The 22,896-nt window shown below is 48.6% G+C and overlaps 1 protein-coding gene across 15 annotated transcripts in view; it reads left to right on the top strand.

Annotated features, from left to right (window-relative positions):
• Positions 1–22,896, top strand: part of LOC124011440 (tensin-like) — a 335,052-nt gene that overhangs the window by 298,757 nt on the left and 13,399 nt on the right. For all 15 annotated transcript variants that reach the window (XM_046324825.1, XM_046324821.1, XM_046324823.1 and 12 more), the window contains one exon: positions 19,806–21,449. In XM_046324825.1, the coding sequence (XP_046180781.1) occupies positions 19,806–21,449 (1,644 nt within the window). The remainder of the gene's footprint in view (positions 1–19,805; positions 21,450–22,896) is intronic.

Raw genomic sequence — 22,896 nt, 5'->3', positions numbered from 1 at the left:
TCATGCATGTGTGTGTGTGTGTTTAACTAATAGTCCTTCACTAATAGGACTTCACTAATAGTCCTTCACTAATAGGACTTCACTAATAGTCCTTCACTAATAGGACTTCACTAATAGTCCTTCACTAATAGTCCTTCACTAATAGTCCTTCACTAATAGTCCTTCACTAAAAGCTTTCACTAATAGTCCTTCACTAAAAGCTTTCACTAATAGTCCTTCACTAATAGTCCTTCACTAATAATCCTTCACTAATAGTCCTTCACTAATAGTCCTTCACTAATAGCCCTTCACTAATAGCCCTTCACCAATAGTCCTTCACCAAGTCCTTCACCAATAGTCCTTCACGAATAGGCCTTCACTAATAGCCCTTCACCAATAGTCCTTCACCAAGTCCTTCACCAATAGTCCTTCACGAATAGGCCTTCACTAATAGTCCTTCACTAATAGTCCTTCACTAATAGTCCTTCACTAAAAGCTTTCACTAATAGTCCTTCACTAATAGTCCTTCACTAATAATCCTTCACTAATAGTGCTTCACTAATAGCCCTTCACTAATAGCCCTTCACCAATAGTCCTTCACCAATATTCCTTCACTAATAGGCCTTCACTAATTTCCCTGTACTCAGCTGTTGACCTGGGGTCCAACAAGGGAAATAGCTCTCGAACATTAGCTAGCATTTTGTGCTGTGGCACATTTGCAAATATTTCTTAAAACCTGTTTTTCTTTGTCATTATGTGGTATTTTGTGTAGATTGATGAGGGAAAGGAACTATTTAATGCATTTTAGAATAAGGCTCTAACGTAACAAAATGTGGAAAAAGTCTAGAGCCTGAATATTTTCCGAATGCATGGTATATATATTTATCCTCCGGAGTCCGACATTGCTTGTCCTAATATTTCTATATTTCTTAATTTCTTACTTTTTAGACTTGTGTGTATTGTTAGATATTACTGCGCTGTTGGAGCTAGGAACACAAGGATTTCACTACACCCGCAATAACATCTGCTAAATATGTGTATGCGACAAATAACATTTGATTTGAATAGCAAAGTCATTTGCAGTTTGATTATTGGCACTATGTGTGTGTGTGTGTGTGTTTGTGTTTGTGTTTGTGTGTGTGTGTGTTGCTGTGTGTTCACCGTGGCCGGTGACAGCAGCAGGCTGTGGTGTGGGCCTTGTTTATGGTCCTCCTCCCATATTTGGCTGTAGCACAGCCCCGGGCATGTCTCGAATAGCTGGGTGGCAACAGAGAGAGAGAGAGAGAGAGAGAGAGAGAGAAAGAGAGAGAGAGAGAGAGAGAAAGAGAGAGAGAGAGAACGAGAGAGAGAGAGAGAACGAGAGAGAGAGAGAGAACGAGAGAGAGAGGGAGAGAGAACGAGGGAGACGGGGACGCAGTGAGGGGAACACCCTGGCCAGGACTAAAGCCCTTTTTGTTAGCTAACTGTCACCAGAGTTGGAACGAGAGAACGAGGGAGAGAGAACGAGGGAGACGGGGACGCAGTGAGTGGAACAGCCTGGCCAGGACCTTTTTGTTAGCTAACTGTCACCAGAGTTGGAACGAGAGAAGAGGGAAGCAGAGAGTGAAAGAAAGGACCAAATGAAGGGAAGGATATAGGCTGAGCGGTATTACAGCAGCTGGTGAGTACAGTACAGTAGTCAGGTCTAAGGGTTGACTGTGAGGGCTCAGGTGTTGATAGGGCTAATGACATAATTGCTAGGTGTCATATGTTTCTGATGTGGTTTTTAACAAAGTTTTGTTCAATTCAGTTGAATTGTTCTTTATTGTGTAGTGGTAGTGTAGAGGTTGGGAATACCTATGTTTTACATCACATTTTGTTTCTAGTTATGGAAGTTTGAGTTTAATGTTTGCTTGGGTTATAGTACACTGTAAATTGGTAGTAATGAGCATGATTTTGGAGTGTTTTCTCAGTTGCAGCAGATGCAAGGCCCTCTCTGCATGTCCTCTATTTTGTTTCTATGTCAACATGGTTGTTTACAGTACCCTTTGAATCATTGAGTGAGTAATTTGCGTGTGGAACATTTTATAAATGTGCCGCAATTATGGCACACCACAACTATTAAGCTGCCTGCTCTAACTTCTTTTAAGACCAATTTAACTTGTGAGTTATGAGTTGAGACGCTGAATGAGGGACTTTGACTGGCTTGGCACAATACGTCATGTTGTATCGTCACTGAGGTGTTTCTATGGCCGTGTGGAAACAGTTACTTCCTTGGATAGAGTGGAGAGTTTGTTCTGGTTTAATAAGGGGCCTAGTACCCCTCAATGGAGTGACAGAAGGACAGAAGGGGCCTAGTGACAGAAGGGGCCTAGTACCCCTCAATGGAGTGACAGAAGGGGCCTAGTGACAGAAGGGGCCTAGTGACAGAAGGGGCCTAGTACCCCTCATAGGAGTGACAGAAGGGGCCTAGTGACAGAAGGGGCCTAGTGACAGAAGGGGCCTAGTACCCCTCATAGGAGTGACAGAAGGACAGAAGGGGCCTAGTACCCCTCATAGGAGTGACAGAAGGGGCCTAGTGACAGAAGGGGCCTAGTGACAGAAGGGGCCTAGTACCCCTCATAGGAGTGACAGAAGGGGCCTAGTGACAGAAGGGGCCTAGTGACAGAAGGGGCCTAGTACCCCTCATAGGAGTGACAGAAGGGGCCTAGTGACAGAAGGGGCCTAGTACCCCTCATAGGAGTGACAGAAGGGGCCTAGTGACAGAAGGGGCCTAGTACCCCTCATAGGAGTGACAGAAGGGGCCTAGTGACAGAAGGGGCCTAGTGACAGAAGGGGCCTAGTACCCCTCATAGGAGTGACAGAAGGACAGAAGGGGCCTAGTGACAGAAGGGGCCTAGTACCCCTCATAGGAGTGACAGAAGGGGCCTAGTGACAGAAGGGGCCTAGTACCCCTCATAGGAGTGACAGAAGGGGCCTAGTGACAGAAGGGGCCTAGTACCCCTCATAGGAGTGACAGAAGGGGCCTAGTACCCCTCATAGGAGTGACAGAAGGGGCCTAGTGACAGAAGGGGCCTAGTACCCCTCATAGGAGTGACAGAAGGGGCCTAGTGACAGAAGGGGCCTAGTACCCCTCATAGGAGTGACAGAAGGACAGAAGGGACCTAGTGACAGAAGGGGCCTAGTACCCCTCATAGGAGTGACAGAAGGGGCCTAGTGACAGAAGGGGCCTAGTACCCCTCATAGGAGTGACAGAAGGGGCCTAGTGACAGAAGGGGCCTAGTACCCCTCATAGGAGTGACAGAAGGGGCCTAGTACCCCTCATAGGAGTGACAGAAGGGGTCTAGTGACAGAAGGGGCCTAGTACCCCTCATAGGAGTGACAGAAGGGGCCTAGTGACAGAAGGGGCCTAGTACCCCTCATAGGAGTGACAGAAGGGGCCTAGTGACAGAAGGGGCCTAGTACCCCTCATAGGAGTGACAGAAGGGGCCTAGTACCCCTCATAGGAGTGACAGAAGGGGCCTAGTACCCCTCATAGGAGTGACAGAAGGGGCCTAGTGACAGAAGGGGCCTAGTACCCCTCATAGGAGTGACAGAAGGGGCCTAGTGACAGAAGGGGCCTAGTACCCCTCATAGGAGTGACAGAAGGGGCCTAGTGACAGAAGGGGCCTAGTACCCCTCATAGGAGTGACAGAAGGGGCCTAGTGACAGAAGGGGCCTAGTGACAGAAGGGGCCTAGTACCCCTCATAGGAGTGACAGAAGGGGCCTAGTGACAGAAGGGGCCTAGTGACAGAAGGGGCCTAGTACCCCTCATAGGAGTGACAGAAGGGGCCTAGTGACAGAAGGGGCCTAGTACCCCTCATAGGAGTGACAGAAGGGGCCTAGTGACAGAAGGGGCCTAGTACCCCTCATAGGAGTGACAGAAGGGGCCTAGTGACAGAAGGGGCCTAGTACCCCTCATAGGAGTGACAGAAGGGGCCTAGTACCCCTCATAGGAGTGACAGAAGGGGCCTAGTGACAGAAGGGGCCTAGTGACAGAAGGGGCCTAGTGACAGAAGGGGCCTAGTGACAGAAGGGGCCTAGTACCCCTCATAGGAGTGACAGAAGGGGCCTAGTGACAGAAGGGGCCTAGTGACAGAAGGGGCCTAGTACCCCTCATAGGAGTGACAGAAGGGGCCTAGTGACAGAAGGGGCCTAGTACCCCTCATAGGAGTGACAGAAGGGGCCTAGTGACAGAAGGGGCCTAGTACCCCTCATAGGAGTGACAGAAGGGGCCTAGTGACAGAAGGGGCCTAGTACCCCTCATAGGAGTGACAGAAGGGGCCTAGTGACAGAAGGGGCCTAGTACCCCTCATAGGAGTGACAGAAGGGGCCTAGTACCCCTCATAGGAGTGACAGAAGGGGCCTAGTGACAGAAGGGGCCTAGTACCCCTCATAGGAGTGACAGAAGGGGCCTAGTGACAGAAGGGGCCTAGTACCCCTCATAGGAGTGACAGAAGGACAGAAGGGGCCTAGTGACAGAAGGGGCCTAGTACCCCTCATAGGAGTGACAGAAGGGGCCTAGTGACAGAAGGGGCCTAGTACCCCTCATAGGAGTGACAGAAGGGGCCTAGTGACAGAAGGGGCCTAGTACCCCTCATAGGAGTGACAGAAGGGGCCTAGTACCCCTCATAGGAGTGACAGAAGGGGCCTAGTGACAGAAGGGGCCTAGTACCCCTCATAGGAGTGACAGAAGGGGCCTAGTGACAGAAGGGGCCTAGTACCCCTCATAGGAGTGACAGAAGGGGCCTAGTACCCCTCATAGGAGTGACAGAAGGGGCCTAGTACCCCTCATAGGAGTGACAGAAGGGGCCTAGTGACAGAAGGGGCCTAGTACCCCTCATAGGAGTGACAGAAGGGGCCTAGTGACAGAAGGGGCCTAGTACCCCTCATAGGAGTGACAGAAGGGGCCTAGTGACAGAAGGGGCCTAGTACCCCTCATAGGAGTGACAGAAGGGGCCTAGTGACAGAAGGGGCCTAGTACCCCTCATAGGAGTGACAGAAGGGGCCTAGTGACAGAAGGGGCCTAGTGACAGAAGGGGCCTAGTACCCCTCATAGGAGTGACAGAAGGGGCCTAGTGACAGAAGGGGCCTAGTGACAGAAGGGGCCTAGTACCCCTCATAGGAGTGACAGAAGGGGCCTAGTGACAGAAGGGGCCTAGTACCCCTCATAGGAGTGACAGAAGGGGCCTAGTGACAGAAGGGGCCTAGTACCCCTCATAGGAGTGACAGAAGGGGCCTAGTGACAGAAGGGGCCTAGTACCCCTCATAGGAGTGACAGAAGGGGCCTAGTGACAGAAGGGGCCTAGTACCCCTCATAGGAGTGACAGAAGGGGCCTAGTGACAGAAGGGGCCTAGTGACAGAAGGGGCCTAGTACCCCTCATAGGAGTGACAGAAGGGGCCTAGTGACAGAAGGGGCCTAGTGACAGAAGGGGCCTAGTACCCCTCATAGGAGTGACAGAAGGGGCCTAGTGACAGAAGGGGCCTAGTGACAGAAGGGGCCTAGTACCCCTCATAGGAGTGACAGAAGGGGCCTAGTGACAGAAGGGGCCTAGTACCCCTCATAGGAGTGACAGAAGGGGCCTAGTGTCAGAAGGGGCCTAGTGACAGAAGGGGCCTAGTACCCCTCATAGGAGTGACAGAAGGGGCCTAGTGACAGAAGGGGCCTAGTACCCCTCATAGGAGTGACAGAAGGGGCCTAGTGACAGAAGGGGCCTAGTGACAGAAGGGGCCTAGTACCCCTCATAGGAGTGACAGAAGGGGCCTAGTGACAGAAGGGGCCTAGTGACAGAAGGGGCCTAGTACCCCTCATAGGAGTGACAGAAGGGGCCTAGTGACAGAAGGGGCCTAGTACCCCTCATAGGAGTGACAGAAGGGGCCTAGTGACAGAAGGGGCCTAGTGACAGAAGGGGCCTAGTACCCCTCATAGGAGTGACAGAAGGGGCCTAGTGACAGAAGGGGCCTAGTGACAGAAGGGGCCTAGTACCCCTCATAGGAGTGACAGAAGGGGCCTAGTGACAGAAGGGGCCTAGTACCCCTCATAGGAGTGACAGAAGGGGCCTAGTGACAGAAGGGGCCTAGTACCCCTCATAGGAGTGACAGAAGGGGCCTAGTGACAGAAGGGGCCTAGTACCCCTCATAGGAGTGACAGAAGGGGCCTAGTGACAGAAGGGGCCTAGTGACAGAAGGGGCCTAGTACCCCTCATAGGAGTGACAGAAGGGGCCTAGTGACAGAAGGGGCCTAGTGACAGAAGGGGCCTAGTACCCCTCATAGGAGTGACAGAAGGGGCCTAGTGACAGAAGGGGCCTAGTGACAGAAGGGGCCTAGTACCCCTCATAGGAGTGACAGAAGGGGCCTAGTGACAGAAGGGGCCTAGTACCCCTCATAGGAGTGACAGAAGGGGCCTAGTGACAGAAGGGGCCTAGTGACAGAAGGGGCCTAGTACCCCTCATAGGAGTGACAGAAGGGGCCTAGTGACAGAAGGGGCCTAGTACCCCTCATAGGAGTGACAGAAGGGGCCTAGTGACAGAAGGGGCCTAGTGACAGAAGGGGCCTAGTACCCCTCATAGGAGTGACAGAAGGGGCCTAGTGACAGAAGGGGCCTAGTGACAGAAGGGGCCTAGTACCCCTCATAGGAGTGACAGAAGGGGCCTAGTGACAGAAGGGGCCTAGTACCCCTCATAGGAGTGACAGAAGGGGCCTAGTGACAGAAGGGGCCTAGTACCCCTCATAGGAGTGACAGAAGGGGCCTAGTGACAGAAGGACAGAAGGGGCCTAGTGACAGAAGGACAGAAGGGGCCTAGTACCCCTCATAGGAGTGACAGAAGGACAGAAGGGGCCTAGTGACAGAAGGACAGAAGGGGCCTAGTACCCCTCAATGGAGTGACAGAAGGACAGAAGGGGCCTAGTGACAGAAGGACAGAAGGGGCCTAGTACCCCTCAATGGAGTGACAGAAGGGGCCTAGTGACAGAAGGACAGAAGGGGCCTAGTACCCCTCAATGGAGTGACAGAAGGACAGAAGGGGCCTAGTGACAGAAGGGGCCTAGTACCCCTCATAGGAGTGACAGAAGGACAGAAGGGGCCTAGTACCCCTCAATGGAGTGACAGAAGGACAGAAGGGGCCTAGTGACAGAAGGGGCCTAGTACCCCTCATAGGAGTGACAGAAGGACTAGTGTAGTTAGAGCTGGCAGTGACAGCACCATGAGACATAGCAGCCGGTTTACAGCCCACCCCTAAGCTCCTCAGAGCCCCCTAGATACCTCACCCACCTCTTATCTGACTCAGTTATCTCCTGTCTCTCACTGTCCCTCCATACCTCAGCTACCACATATCTGACTCAGCTATCTCTCTGTCCCTCAATTTCCCCCCATACCTCAGCTACCTCATATCTGACTCAGTTATCTCTCCATCCCTCAGTGTCATCATCCCTGCCCCTACTTCAACTATGATTGTCCCTCCATACCTCAACTATCCCCTGTCATTCACTGTCTCCCTCCTACATCGCCTCTCACTGTCTCTCTCTGGCTCCTTGCTACCTCAGCTCTCACTGTCTCTATCTGGCTCCTTGCTACCTCAGCTCTCACTGTCTCTCTCTGGCTCCTTGCTACCTCAGCTCTCACTGTCTCTCTCTGGCTCCTTGCTACCTCAGCTCTCACTGTCTCTCTCTGGCTCCTTGCTACCTCAGCTCTCACTGTCTCTCTCTGGCTCCTTGCTACCTCAGCTCTCACAGTCTCTCTCTGACTCTCTATACCATTTACAGCGATGGCGTATAGGTATTATTTTAGGGGTATACCAGAGTCTGGATCTTCCAGTGATCCTTGCAGACAGTCGTCAACTCCCAGACAGAAAGATAGGCAGACACCATGACATGTAATCTTTAGTTCAGTTACTGATATGACTTCCATGATATTACTACCAAATACAGAAGGGCTGACAGACAGAAAGACAGACAGACAGGCTGACAAGTTGACAGACATCTCCATGACAGTTATCTTTACCACTCATGCTGATACGGCTGTCACAACACCTCTTTGACTGACTGACTGACTGACTGACAGACAGACAGACAGACAGACAGACAGACAGACAGACAGACAGACAGACAGACAGACAGACAGACAGACAGACAGACAGACAGACAGACAGACAGACAGACAGACAGACAGACAGACAGACAGACAGACAGACAGACAGACAGACAGACAGACAGACAGACCCTCCCACAGACCGACCCACAGACCGACCCACAAATAGATCGACTAGCCCTAGTGTTTGTCATTAAACCATCTTCATGAGGCCACCCGTCTACTCGGCTCTGGAATTCAGACTGCTGGTTGGCACAGCGATATCAAAGCCCGTTCCTGCTGAGGTGGGTGTCATGTCCCGTAGAGAGACGCCTTTAGGCTGTCTGGCAGAGTCAGGCCATGACATCATCTAACGGGGACGTGTTGTCTGTGTGGTGTGTGGCTGAGATGACAGCTAGGGGCTGTTGCTGGTCAGGGTGATTCACACCTGGCCAGCAACCAACGTTGCCCAATAGGCACAGATCCAGGATCAGCTTATTGTCGCCAAATACTAATTTGAACTGTTTATGGGAGAGACAGTGTGCAGGGGGCAACTACAGACAGACCCTTAGTTTTATACTGTGCTTCTAGACCGGCTGCAGATTTTTCTCATTATTCTTTAACTTTTCATCTATTTCTGTCCTCCTCTCTCTCTTTGTAGAGCTTTCTCTATGTGGGTTTCTCTTTCTCTCTCTCTCTCTCTCTCTCCCTCCCTCCCTCCCTCCCTCCCTCCCTCCCTCCCTCCCTCCCTCCCTCCCTCCCTCCCTCCCTCCCTCCCTCCCTCCCTCCCCTCTCTCTCTCTGTGGCTGTTTTAGATGTGTGACTGACTGTGCGGTTTTAGTATTGTTTGTTTATGTATTTAACTAGCCTCCAGGACCTGCTGTTTTCATCCCATCATGCCCCTCTCTCTAGCAGCATGCCTTCCTTCCTGGTTTTACAGGCCCCGGTTTGTTCCTGTTTGCCCCCCGCTAACCCCGTGTTGTCCCGTTTCCTCTCCCCCTCATCAGTAAGACCCGAAAGACCCGCGGCACAGGTCAACTATTTCCCTTAAACAGTGCTGTGTATGTGAGAGAGTATGTGTGAGGAGAGAGGGGCTTTCGTGTGTGTTTCTCTATGCGTGTAGTGAGCTGTGGGGTTGTGGGTTGGGAATTTATGAGAGTAACGTGTATCCCATACGGTCAGACCCAGAGCACACCGCAAGGAAGACTTCTACACCACATTCCTCTCACACACTCAGAGGAACAGGAACTTTTCTGAGGAACACGTTTGGGTGGTGTGTGTGAGAGTGTATGTTCTCATTCTCTAATGTGTGTCTTTCTTTCTCAGTGTCCATATCTATATATCTTTTTTAGCCAGTGTTCTCTGTTCCACTTGATCATCTGAGGGGATATTAGGTTAACTCCTTACCAGATCCACAACACTGTTGTTCTTGTCTTCATCCAGTCACACCATGGAGGTTCTGCCACGGTGCTGCTAGCTAGTTTAGCACAATCAGTAGCCACCCAGCAGGGGATTTGTCTTTTAGTGGGCTGTAGTATTTACCCACACTTTTTATCAGGACAACAGTGAACCCAGAGGGACAGAGACACGGACGGACGGACGGACAGACAGTGTCCCTGGTCCAAACCCTTAGACACAGACACTGTGACCCAATGACACTTCCAAACCCAACCCAGCCATCCTGTGGTTAGCCTGCTAGGCTAGCTGCGATGCTAGCTTGTCTATGAGCTACTGATTGATTTGTTTGTTTATTGGTCCTGGGCTATGTGTAGCAGGGACCTTGTAGGTTGTACGAGTTAGCTTAGCAATATACAGCTAGTTTGTGTTTCCTGGGTATTAACATATAGACCTGAGTGACCAGACTCTGAGGCAAATCATTTGGGGACATTGGTTGTGCATTAATCTCAGTTAACTCAGAAGTAAAATCTTGTATAATTTGGTCAGCTCTGTGATTAACCTTCGGTCTACAGTACACATCGAATCTGACCACGGGAGATAGTTGTGTATAAATGAAAAAACTACAACAGGTGTATTTTTTCTGGCACTTAACTGCGTCAATACTCAACAATTATTCCGGGATCATTATTACTATGTGTTTGAAGGGAACTCTATGTAAACAGTAAAACGATTGTTCCATGAAGTAGCTGATGTGAGTAGCACATTTGATAGGGTAATAACAGTAGCTGATGTGAGTAGCACATGTGATAGGGTAATAACAGTAGCTGATGTGAGTAGCACATTTGATAGGGAAATAACAGTAGCTGATGTGAGTAGCACATTTGATAGGGTAATAACAGTAGCTGTGAAACATTGTCTTTTTCACATAAACCATTTGGCCACAGGTGTTATGAGCCGGGCTGTTTTAATGGCACGTTAATGGCTTCCCAATCGGTCATGTGTGAATGAGACACACTGTGGCATCGTACTTCCACGCGCTTTCACCGCAGAACACGTCACCATAGGAGAAGAATAGGAAAAGGCAGGTGCTGTTTGTGTGTGGGGGGGAGAGAGTGTGTGTCAGGGGGGGGGGGGGGGGATTAAGTGTGTATAGAGTGCATTCGGAAAGTATGCAAACCACTTGACTTTTTCAACATTTTGTTACTTTACAGCCTTATTCTAAAATTGATTAAATTGTGTTTTTTCCTCATCAATCTACAACAATACCCCATAATGACAAAGTAAAAACAGGTTTTTAGAAATGTTTGCAAAACTGAAAAATCATATTTACATAAGCATTCAGACCCTTTATTTAGTACTTTGTTGAAGCACCTTGGGCTGCGATTGCAGCTTCTTCTTAGGTCGGAAGCTACAAGCTTTGCACACCTGTATTTGGGGAGTTTCTCCCATTACTCTCTGCAGATCCTCTCAAGCTCTGTCAGGTTGGATGGGGAGCGTCGCTGAAGAGATGTTCAGGTCTCTTCAGAGATGTTTGATTGGGTTCAAGTCTGGGTTCTGGCTGGGCCACCTTTAGGGCATTCAGAGACTTGTCCCAAAGCCACTCCTGCGTTGTCTTGGCTGTGTGCTTAGGATCGTTGTCCTGTTGGAGCGCTCTTGAGCAGGTTCATCAAGGATCTCTCTGTACTTTGCTCTGTTCATCTTTGCCTTGATCCTGACTAGTCTCCCAGTCCCTGCCACTGAAAAATTACCCCACAGCATGATACTGCCACCACCATGCTTCACCGTAGGGATGGTGCCGGGTTTCCTCCAGACATGATGCTGCCACCACCATGCTTCACCGTAGGGATGGTGCCGGGTTTCCTCCAGACATGATGCTGCCACCACCATGCTTCACCGTAGGAATGGTGCCGGGTTTCCTCCAGATGTGACGCAATCTTGGTTTCATCAGACCAGATAATCTTGTTTCTCATGGTCTGAGAGTCTTTAGGTGCCTTTTGGAAAATTCCAAGCGGGCTGTCATGTGCTTTTTACTGAGGAGTGGCTTCCGTCTGGCCACTCAACCATAAAGTCACGATTGGTGAAGTGCTGCAGATATGATTTTTCTGTAAGGTTCTCCCATCTCCACAGAGGAACTCTGGAGCTCTGTCAGAGTGACCATCGGGTTCTTGGTCATCTCCCCGACTAAGGCGCTTCTCTCCCGATTGCTCAGCCTTGGTGTGTCCAAACTTCTTCCATTTAAGAATGATGGAGCCCACTGTGTTCTTGGGGACCTTCAATGTTGCAGACATTTTTTGTTACCCTTCCCTAGATCTGTTCCTCGGCACAATATGTCTCTGAGCTCTACGGACAATTCCTTTGACCTCATGGCTTGGATTTTGACATGCACTGTCAACTGTGGGACCTTATATAGACAGGTCTGTGCCTTTCCAAATCATGTCCAATCAATTCAATTTCCCACAGGTGGACTCCAATCAAGTTCTAGAAACATCTCAAGGATGATCAATGGAAACAGGATGCACCTGAGCTCAATTTCGAGTCTCATAGCAAAGGGTCTGGTATCTGTTTGGCAAAAATGTCTAAAAAACGGTTTTCACTTTGTCATTAGGGGGTTTTGTGTGTAGATTGATGAGGGGAAAAAATATTGAATCATTTTAGAGTAAGGCTTTAATGTAGGAAAATGTGGAAAAAGTCAAGGGGTCTGAATACTTTCCGAAGGCACTGTATGTGTATGCGTGCATGCCTGTGTCTTACGAGCCTCGCACTCCACAAGGCCTCTGAGGAACCATTGGCTAAGTCAATTGAATGATACATGAATGGAAGGCTAATGATGTCCATCTCTCATGTTAGCCCCAAACTATGTCTATATATGAGCCTGTTAACTCTGTCCTGTCAACTCTGTCCCGTCAACTCTGTCCCGTCAACTCTGTCCTGTCAACTCTGTCCGGTCAACTCTGTCCGGTCAACTCTGTCCTGTCATCTCTGTCCTGTCAACTCTGTCCTGTCAACTCTGTCCCGTCAACTCTGTCCCGTCAACTCTGTCCCGTCAACTCTGTCCGGTCAACTCTGTCCTGTCATCTCTGTCCCGTCAACTCTGTCCCGTCAACTCTGTCCGGTCAACTCTGTCCGGTCAACTCTGTCTGGTCAACTCTGTCCTGTCATCTCGCTCCTGTCAACTCTGTCCTGTCAACTCTGTCCTGTCACCTCTGTCCGGTCAACTCCGTCCTGTCAACTCCGTCCTGTCAACTCCGTCCTGTCAACTCCGTCCTGTCTACTCCGTCCTGTCTACTCCGTCCTGTCTACTCCGTCCTGTCAACTCCGTCCTGTCAACTCTGTCCTGTCTACTCCGTCCTGTCAACTCCGTCCTGTGAACTCCGTCCTGTCAACTCTGTCCTGTCAACTCTGTCCTATTTGTGACCCACTCAGAAGAAATGTCTGTCTCGTCACTGATAGTAACTGTAGGCCTAAATTCAACTAATGGACAAACAGTGTACCTCATCTCAGTGTAGTCTTAGGGGAATGGCATCTACTTTAGCTGACTACCCTAACTAGCTATTCCTGCTGGGCAGATTCATGTTGGAAGAGATTTATGGCGTAGTCTTTGTTTCAAAGCCACAGCTATCGCCTGGCTAGGTACAGCTAAGGACTTACTATACTAAAAATGGACCCTGTTTTTTTAAAGGCCTGTGAATCTATACTTAAACCCACCCCAGCAATTCTCACTTCCAGCTGAGCAGGAATATGTTGATTCTATACACAACATACATCCATCATCAACGTATTCCAATGATGGCGGTGAACTCTCCCATACATCAAAACTCACACATCTTTACATATTCTTTGTTTTTAATAATAGAGAAAGCCCAGCTCACCAAAATTCTGCTGTTGCTTTCAACTTAGACACATAGGAATGTGTGTGTGTGAATAACACACAAAGCTGCTAAGTATAAAGATCCTCTTTGAGACCATGGGCATTGTGGTTTATATCAGTCGTGTTTGTGTGTGTGTGTTTCTGGGTGCCTGTACTAACGCACGCCACACGGGTGAGGTAAATGTGAAGGTCGTGCCCCCGTGACGCTCGTCTGCAGAGTTCCAGTCATTCCCCTCGCACTTTGAAACACGTCCTTTCTGAGTGAAGAGAATGTGTCGAACCCTTCGGCCTTCGACAAAAATCTAAATAAGTCACTTGTGAGACAAGAAAGTCTCGTTGTTCAAATAAACTATAGAGACGATTGAAGGTGCTGATGGGTATAGACAACAGGTTCCCATACATTTCCCTCACGGACCATAATTAAAAGCATGAGTGTATTTGAGGATTACAACCAGGCTATTTTGGTACCAGAAAATATGTCATGTGATCATGTACCACCAGTGAGTCACGGACCACAGTTTGGGAGCCTCTCCCTCTTTCTCAGTTATCCTCCCAAGTATTTCCTCTCTTTCCTCTCTTTCCTCTCTTCCCTCTCTTCCCTCTCTTTCCTCTCTTCCCTCTCTTTCCTCTCTTTCCTCTCTTTCCGCTCTTCCTCTCTTCCCTCTCTTTCCTCTCTTTCCTCTCTTCCCTCTCTTCCCTCTCTTCCCTCTCTTCCCTCTCTTTCCTCTCTTTCCTCTCTTCCCTCTCTTCCCTCTCTTCCCTCTCTTCCCTCTCTTTCCTCTCTTCCCTCTCTTCCCTCTCTTTCCTCTCTTCCCTCTCTTCCCTCTCTTCCCTCTCTTCCCTCTCTTTCCTCTCTTTCCTCTCTTCCCTCTCTTCCTCTCTTTCCTCTCTTCCCTCTCTTCCCTCTCTTCCCTCTCTTTCCTCTCTTCCCTCTCTTTCCTCTCTTCCTCTCTTCCTCTCTTTCCTCTCTTTCCTCTCTTTCCTCTCTTTCCTCTCTTCCTCTCTCTTTCCTCTTCCCTCTCTTTCCTCTCTTTCCTCTCTTTCCTCTCTTTCCTCTCTTCCCTCTCTTTCCTCTCTTCCTCTCTCTTCCCTCTCTTCCTTCCTCTCTTTCCTCTCTTCCCTCTCTTTCCTCTCTTTCCTCTCTTTCCTCTCTTCCCTCTCTTCCCTCTCTTTCCTCTCTTCCCGCTCTTCCCTCTCTTTCCTCTCTTCCCTCTCTTTCCTCTCTTTCCTCTCTTTCCTCTCTTTCCTCTCTTTCCTCTCTTCCCTCTCTTCCTCTCTTTCCTCTCTTTCCTCTCTTTCCTCTCTTTCCTCTCTTTCCTCTCTTCCTCTCTTTCCTCTCTTTCCTCTCTTTCCTCTCTTTCCTCTCTTTCCTCTCTTTCCTCTCTTTCCTCTATTTCCTCTCTTCCCTCTCTTTCCTCTCTTTCCTCTCTTTCCTCTCTTTCCTCTCTTCCCTCTCTTCCCTCTCTTCCCTCTCTTTCCTCTCTTTCCTCTCTTTCCTCTCTTTCCTCTATTTCCTCTATTTCCTCTCTTCCCTCTCTTTCCTCTCTTTCCTCTCTTTCCTCTCTTTCCTCTCTTCCCTAGACTTTGTGAGTTTTTAAATGTCACCATGTCCAGTCATAGTTTATTTTTTCCAGAGAGCTGCCCCTCCTGACAGAACAGGGATCTGCCTCTCCAAACAGAATAGAGATCTGCCCCTCCTAACAGCACAGAGATTTGACTCTCCTAACAGAACAGAGATCTGCCACTCCTAACAGAACAGAGATTTGTCTCTCCTAACAGAACAGAGATCAAACTCTCCAAACAGAATAGAGAACTGCCCCTCCTAACAGAACAGAGATTTGACTCTCCTAACAGAACAGAGATCTGACTCTCCTAACAGAACAGAGATATGCCTCTCCTAACAGAACAGAGATCTGCCTCTCCTAACAGAACAGAGATCTTGACTCTCCTAACAGAACAGAGATTTGACTCTCCTAACAGAACATAGATCTGACTCTCCAAACAGAATAGAGATCTGCCCCTCCTAACAGAACAGAGATTTGACTCTCCTAACAGAACAGAGATATGCCTCTCCTAACAGAACAGAGATCTGCCTCTCCTAACAGAACAGAGATTTGACTCTCCTAACAGAACAGAGATATGTCTCTCCTAACAGAACAGAGATCTGCCTCTGCTACCAGAACAGAGATATGTCTCTCCTAACAGAACAGAGATCTGTCTCTCCTAACAGAACAGCGATCTGCCTCTCCTAACAGAACAGATATCTGCCTCCCCTACCAGAACAGAGATATGTCTCTCCTAACAAAACATATCTGTCTCTCCTAACAGAACAGAGATCTGTCCCTCCTAACAGAACAGAGATCTGCCTCTCCTAACAGAACAGAGATCTGCCTCTCCTAACAGAACAGATATCTGCCTCTCCTAACAGAACAGAGATCTGCCTCTCCTAACAGAACAGAGATCTGTCTCTCCTAACAGAACAGAGATGTGTTCCTCCTAACAGAACAGACACCAACAGCTGGAAACCCCTCTGGTGTTTGGGTTTTCTCCATGGAATGATCCCAGTCTCTGAGAATAAGGGTCTCCCCTCTTCTGTAGGAGGCAAACTCTCAGAGAGAGTGTGTGTGTGTGTGTGTGTGTGTGTGTGTGTGTGTGTGTGTGTGTGTGTGTGTGTGTGTGTGTGTGTGTGTGTGTGTGTGTGTGTGTGTGTGTGTGTGTGTGTGTGTGTGTGTGTGTGTGTGTGTGTGTGTGTGTGTGTGTGTGTGTGTGTGTGTGTGTGTGTGTGTGTGTGTGTGTGTGTGTGAGAGAGAGAGGGAGACCTAGAGACAGATAGATTACTAGAGAGAGAGGCCAGGGACACCCCAGTGTGAGTGATGTCAGTGTGTAGGGGTGGGTCCAGGCCAGGGCTCAGGGTGGTTAGCTGCGTGGGTGTTGTAGTTTTAGGAAACTCCCAATGCCAGGAAGGAACTGACAGATTCCACTGGACCAGCTCACAACTCATAGTTCAACTCCCCAGGGAATGGACTAGCTCCACCCCACCTCGCCCAATCCCAACATCGATAGGTGAAGGGTGGCACATCTCTGTCTCCTCCCAACCAATGAGAGAGGGAGGGGTAGGCTATGCCAACTCAGTATCATTTGAATCATAGCCTAGTGAAGGATTTCTCCCCTTCATCTCAACCAAACCAAGTGTGATGGCAAAGGGCAACTCTATTTCATCTAACTAAAGGAAAGAAAACACAGAAAGGAAGGAGGAAGAGAAGAAATCTCCAGGTAAGAAAAGCTTTCATGGGAGTTGATTCAGGACTTGGACTTGGCTTGAAGTAGGTTATCAGTCAAACTGTTCTGGACTGGGAAGTATTTTGCAGGCAATATCAGGAGCACTATAATTTCTCTACAAAAATAAGGAACAGTGTGTTCTGGTGGGTAAGCAAGGGTAGCTTTCTCCCTCTTCTCTTTCTCTCACTCTCTCTCCCCCTCTCTCTCATTCTGCTACTGTAGCATTGTTGACATGGCCTCGTAAATAGCTGTGGTCAGAGAACCTCTCCATGTGTCACTGTGGAACCCCCCCACCAACTAACACCCTGCTGTGCTGATGTTCAGAAGCTGCTCCCGATGACCAGATATCACATGTTCCTCTAAGCAGCTGTTGAAAGAGAAGGGGGTTCTTTTTGAGATGTGTGTGTGTGTGTGTGTGTGTGTGTGTGTGTGTGTGTGTGTGTGTGTGTGTGTGTGTGTGTGTGTGTGTGTGTGTGTGTGTGTGTGTGTGTGTGTGTGTGTGTGTGTGTGTGTGTGTGTGTGTGTGTGTGTGTGTGTGTGTGTGTGTGTGTGTGTGTGTGGTCAATATGGTCCTGAAAATATTCTGGAGAGGTTTATAGGAGAACAAAGATGATGCAGGGTATTGTAATCATTATGAACCTGAGTTTCTGGTCTCATATTGGGCCTCATATTGTTTGAAACATGCCTCTTGATCTTATGCCATCCTTCATCATCAGACATGTTCAAGTTTAGAGCTGTTGTGAGACCAGACGTTGAGGATTTGGTTGGTGGAGTGATTGGTCCAGGAAATGGGTGCTGGAGGTTGCCAGGGACTCCTGCCAAACTTGAGAGGTTCCTATTAGCGGAAATGCTGGCCGTAAATCAAGAGTGATGTAACCAACCCATCTGCATGGGAGAACATCTGAGGATTATACACAGCATGCTGACATCGATGCATAAAAACAGTTACTCAGTGACAAAATCACCTCAGCAAATGAAACGTGCTGCGTTCATATAGATAGACACAGGATATGTGAAATGGCATACACTGTATATATAACATAGGAATTCTGGTGCTCTCACATACTGTAGATTCTGATATTGAAGAATCTGGCAATTCTGATGTGGTAATTATGCCGTTGCCATGGCGAGTTGGTGCACTGTGTCTAGGAGATGTTCCACAGACGGTGGTGCGGGGATCACGCCATGTAGGGTTGTGCTGCCTGATCAGTCCATGACAGGTCCTGGACTGGGATGCTTGGACCCCTAATGTACTTATACCAGAGCCAGAGCCAGAGCTGTTATGGTGGGCTGGAGGCTCCATGTGTTTAGGGCTGAAAGGCCTGGATGTGTATGTATATTTTTTATTTATTTTTATTTCACCTTTATTTAACCAGGTAGGCTAGTTGAGAACAAGTTCTAATTTACAACTGCGACCTGGCCAAGATAAAGCATAGCAGTGTGAACAGACAACACAGAGTTACACATGGAGAAAACAAGTAACAAGTCAATAACACAGTAGAAAAAAAATAGTCTATATACATTGTGTGCAAAAGGCTTGAGGAAGTAGGCGAATAATTACAATTTAGCAGATTAACACTGGAGTGATAAATGATCAGATGGTCATGTGCAGGTAGAGATACTGGTGTGCAAAAGAGCAGAAAAGTAAATAAATAAAAACAGTATGGGGATGAGGTAGATAAAATGGGTGGGCTATTTACCGATGGACTATGTACAGCTGCAGCGATCGGTTAGCTGCTCAGATAGCAGATGTTTAAAGTTGGTGAGGGAGATAAAAGTCTCCAACTTCAGCGATTTTTGCAATTCGTTCCAGTCACAGGCAGCAGAGAACTGTAAGGAAAGGCGGCCAAATGAGGTGTTGGCTTTAGGGATGATCAGTGAGATACACCTGCTGGAGTGAGTGCTACGGGTGGGTGTTGCCATCGTGACCAGTGAACTTTACCTAGGCGGAGCTTTACCTAGCATGGACTTGTAGATGACCTGGAGCCAGTGGGTCTGGCGATGAATATGTAGCGAGGGCCAGCTGACTAGAGCATACAGGTCGCAGTGGTGGGTGGTATAAGGTGCTTTAGTAACAAAACGGATGGCACTGTGATAAACTGCATCCAGTTTTCTGAGTAGAGTATTGGAAGCTATTTTGTAGATGACATCGCCGAAGTCGAGGATTGGTAGGATAGTCAGTTTTACTAGGGTAAGTTTGGCGGCGTGAGTGAAGGAGGCTTTGTTGCGGAATAGAAAGCCGACACTAGATTTGATTTGAGATGTTTGATATGAGTCTGGAAGGAGAGTTTACAGTTTAGCCAGACACCTAGGTACTTATAGATGTCCACATTTTCTAGGTCGGAACCATCCAAGGTGGTGATGCTAGTCGGGCGTGCGGGTGCAGGCAGCGAACGGTTGAAAAGCATGCATTTGGTTTTACTAGCGTTTAAGAGCAGTTGAAGGCCACAGAAAGAGTGTTGTATGGCATTGAAGATCGTTTGGAGGTTAGATAGCACAGTGTCCAAGGAAGGGCCAGAAGTATACAGAATGGTGTCGTCTGCGTAGAGGTGGATCAGGGAATCGCCCGCAGCAAGAGCAACATCATTGATATATACGGAGAAAAGAGTCATCCCGAGAATTGAACCCTGTGGCACCCCCATAGAGACTGCCAGAGGACCGGACAACATGCCCTCCGATTTGACACACTGAACTCTGTCTGGAAAGTAGTTGGTGAACCAGGCAAGGCAGTCATTAGAAAAACTGAGGCTACTGAGTCTGCCGATGAGAATATGATAATTGACAGAGTCGAAAGCCTTGGTCAGGTCGATGAAGACGGCTGCACAGTACTGTTTTTTATCGATGGAGGTTATGATATTGTTTAGTACCTTGAGCTAAACGATACATATATGATACATATACGATACATATATGCACTCAACACTACTGTATTAGATAAATAATATGTTGTGTTGACTTAAGCTTCCATTTAGTTGTGTCTCCTTGGAGGATGGAGTGAATTCTCTTTTCCATGGGGGACTAGCTGTCGTGGTCCAGTCTCAGGAAACAGTTAGGAGTCAGGCACAAGTCCCTGTGGTGTGAAAGTCACTGTGATGTTGGGTCATTTGTGAGGAGTTTTCAAAATCAGAAATGTGTTTGATTCTCCTCTTTGTTTGTGCACCTTTTAATAGCATGTATTCTTCTTCTCTCTTTCAGACGCTGTTCACACCCAAGGCCCCGTCGACGGCAGCCTGTATGCCCGAGTCCACAAGAAAGAGTCCCTCGATGGAGTGGTCACAATCAACGGTCTTCCCGTCCTCGACCACCCCCTAACCAACGCAGACCACACCCCCCAACACCCTAACCACACCCTCCCAAGTTCTGACCGCACCATCCCGGTAGTGGGCCACGCCTCCCTGCCCGCAGTCGACCACGCCCTGTCGGTCAGCAGCGACTCTGGGAACTCGACAGCATCCGTCAAAACCGATCGCACCGATGACCACAGTCTGTTGCTGCATGGAGCGGTGAACACCAACCAGAACCACAACACGCCCATTCATCCCCCTCTCAGTCCCCAGGAGAAGAGAGAGTTGGACCAGCTTCTGAGTGGCCTTGAGGCCCCCATGCTCCACCGCCAGACCTACCTGGCTACCTCCACCAGCCCCGGGGGGGCAGTACGCCACCTTGTCCCAGCCCAGGTGCACGTCAGCGGGCATACCCGGCTCATTGCAGCCCCCTCCGCCGAAGAGCGTGAGACGGACATTTTGGACGAGGAGCTGCACATCAGTCAGGAGGGTAACAGCGTGGACAGTCTGGGAACACTCTCGTCATTGGAGGGCCAGGCCACGCCCGCAGAGCTGTACTACCAATCACAGATACCCATCAACAGGCAGAACAACGGGCCATACCTAGAGAAGCTACGGGAGATGCCGGTGCATCGGGTACGGACTTCTACGTCGGCACAGGAGCGGATCATGGACTCCAGTTCGCCCCAGGAGGAGGAGTACTCTCCTAACAGTTACCAGAACGGGAGTATGCAGCGTTCCCAGTCCTTCGGGACCCCCGAGCCTGGAGGCCCCATGCTGCCCAGGGCCCCTGAGAGGAGCACCAGTAGCAGGGAGGCAGTCCAGAGGGGGCTGAGCGCATGGCACCAGTACAGTCTGCCAGACGACCCCTTCGGTCCTCCCTTACAGAGCACCCACAGTCTGCCCCACTTCCCCCCCACCGCCTCTCAGCACGACATAGAGCAGTCTATCGAAGCCCTCGACATGCTGATGCTGGATCTGGACCCACACACAGGACAGGTTCCCAAGTCCTACAGCGCCCCCTCTGGTGAGAACAGAATCGGAGGGCCAGCCCAGATCCCCTTCTCCCAATCTCTGGCCAGGCCGTCCTACCAGGCAGACTCAGCCATCCATGGCTATAACATTAACTACAATGCCTTTGGACAGCCTCTGAGGTCGACGGCTGGCCGGGTTTCAACGTCGCCCGTCCAGAGTCCTGTGGCTGAGTCTCCCCTGTCGTATGTCCCCCCGAGGTCCGCCTCGTACCAGCCCCATACAAACACCACTCCCATACACCCCCCCGAGCCCTACCACATGCACCCAGCCCAGGGGCCTGGTTCCCCCCTCTACCCCTCTGACTCCTCCCCCATCTTCGGACAGCTCCAGATGAAGCCCCTGAACTCGTACCCAGGTGGGACGGTGGTGTCCCACTCCCCAGACCGCAAGGGAGGGTCTCCCTATCATGGCTACAGCACCTCCTCCTCCCCCCTCCCCAACTCTTCCCCCCTTCTCAAGGAGCCAGAACCTGAGGAGGAGAACCTCAACCTGGAGGGCCTGGTGGCTCAACGCATCGCTGGTAAGTCACTACCGGATTGAGGATTAGATTGAATATCCCTGTTTAGTTTCACAATTTTCTGTCATTTTCATATTTCATGTTTCATTATGTCATTTTCAAAAGCAGAGGTATTCGCTGTCACAATACATAAAAGCAAAAAGACATTATAATGATGTCATATGTGCTTATGACAAGTATTATAATGCATTAGGAAAGTTGTACAACTGAAATATTTCTTCCGCATTTAACCCAACCCCTCTGAATCAGAGAGGTGGGGGGGGGCTGTCTTTATCGACATCCATGTCTTTTCGGCACCCGGGGAACAGTGGGTTAACTGCCTTGTTCAGGGGCAGAACGACAGATTTTACCTTGTCAGCTTAGGGATTCGATTCAGCAACCTTCCAGTTACTGGCCCACTGCTCTAACCACTAGGCTACCTGCCACTATTGCATCATAATTATAACTTTACCAAACATTTGTTATAAGTTACCAAACATTTGTTAGCAGGGACAGTTGCAAAGGACCGTGTTTTGACTGTCATCCTTACAGGCACCGCTGAGAGTCACAATGAACGCTTTGTTCCGGAACATGCTGTGAACTGTAAGAAGCACAGTCATAGTCAAATGCAGTATATCAACGGCCTTCTATCACCACTGACTTATTCAGTGATGTGCACTGTTTACATGTACTCTAATATATCTAATTCTATATTGGAAATAGAAGCTACTGTTTACATGTACTCTAATATATCTAATTCTATATTGGAAATAGAAGCTACTGTTTACATGTACTCTAATATATCTAATTCTATATTGGAAATAGAAGCTAATGTTTACATGTACTCTAATATATCTAATTCTATATTGGAAATAGAAGCTAATGTTTACATGTACTCTAATATATCTAATTCTATATTGGAAATAGAAGCTACTGTTTACATGTACTCTAATATATCTAATTCTATATTGGAAATAGAAGCTACTGTTTACATGTACTCTAATATATCTAATTCTATATTGGAAATAGAAGCTACTGTTTACATGTACTCTAATATATCTAATTCTATATTGGAAATAGAAGCTACTGTTTACATGTACTCTAATATATCTAATTCTATATTGGAAATAGAAGCTACTGTTTACATGTACTCTAATATATCTAATTCTATATTGGAAATAGAAGCTACTGTTTACATGTACTCTAATATATCTAATTCTATATTGGAAATAGAAGCTACTGTTTACATGTACTCTAATATATCTAATTCTATATTGGAAATAGAAGCTACTGTTTACATGTACTCTAATATATCTAATTCTATACTGGAAATAGAAGCTACTGTTTCATGTCCCCAGCTTTGTCTGACATTGGTAATAGGTGGAATCATTATGACATTGAGCTAGCTAGATAGATAGAAACTCTTAGTTGAGCAGAACAGATATGGTCTGAAAACCTACGGTGAGCTCTG

This window comes from Oncorhynchus gorbuscha, linkage group LG23 (assembly GCF_021184085.1).
Source record: "Oncorhynchus gorbuscha isolate QuinsamMale2020 ecotype Even-year linkage group LG23, OgorEven_v1.0, whole genome shotgun sequence".
Taxonomy (NCBI): domain Eukaryota; kingdom Metazoa; phylum Chordata; class Actinopteri; order Salmoniformes; family Salmonidae; genus Oncorhynchus; species Oncorhynchus gorbuscha.
Note: the sequence above shows the minus strand (reverse complement) of the source record. Positions and strands in the feature narration are given on the sequence as shown.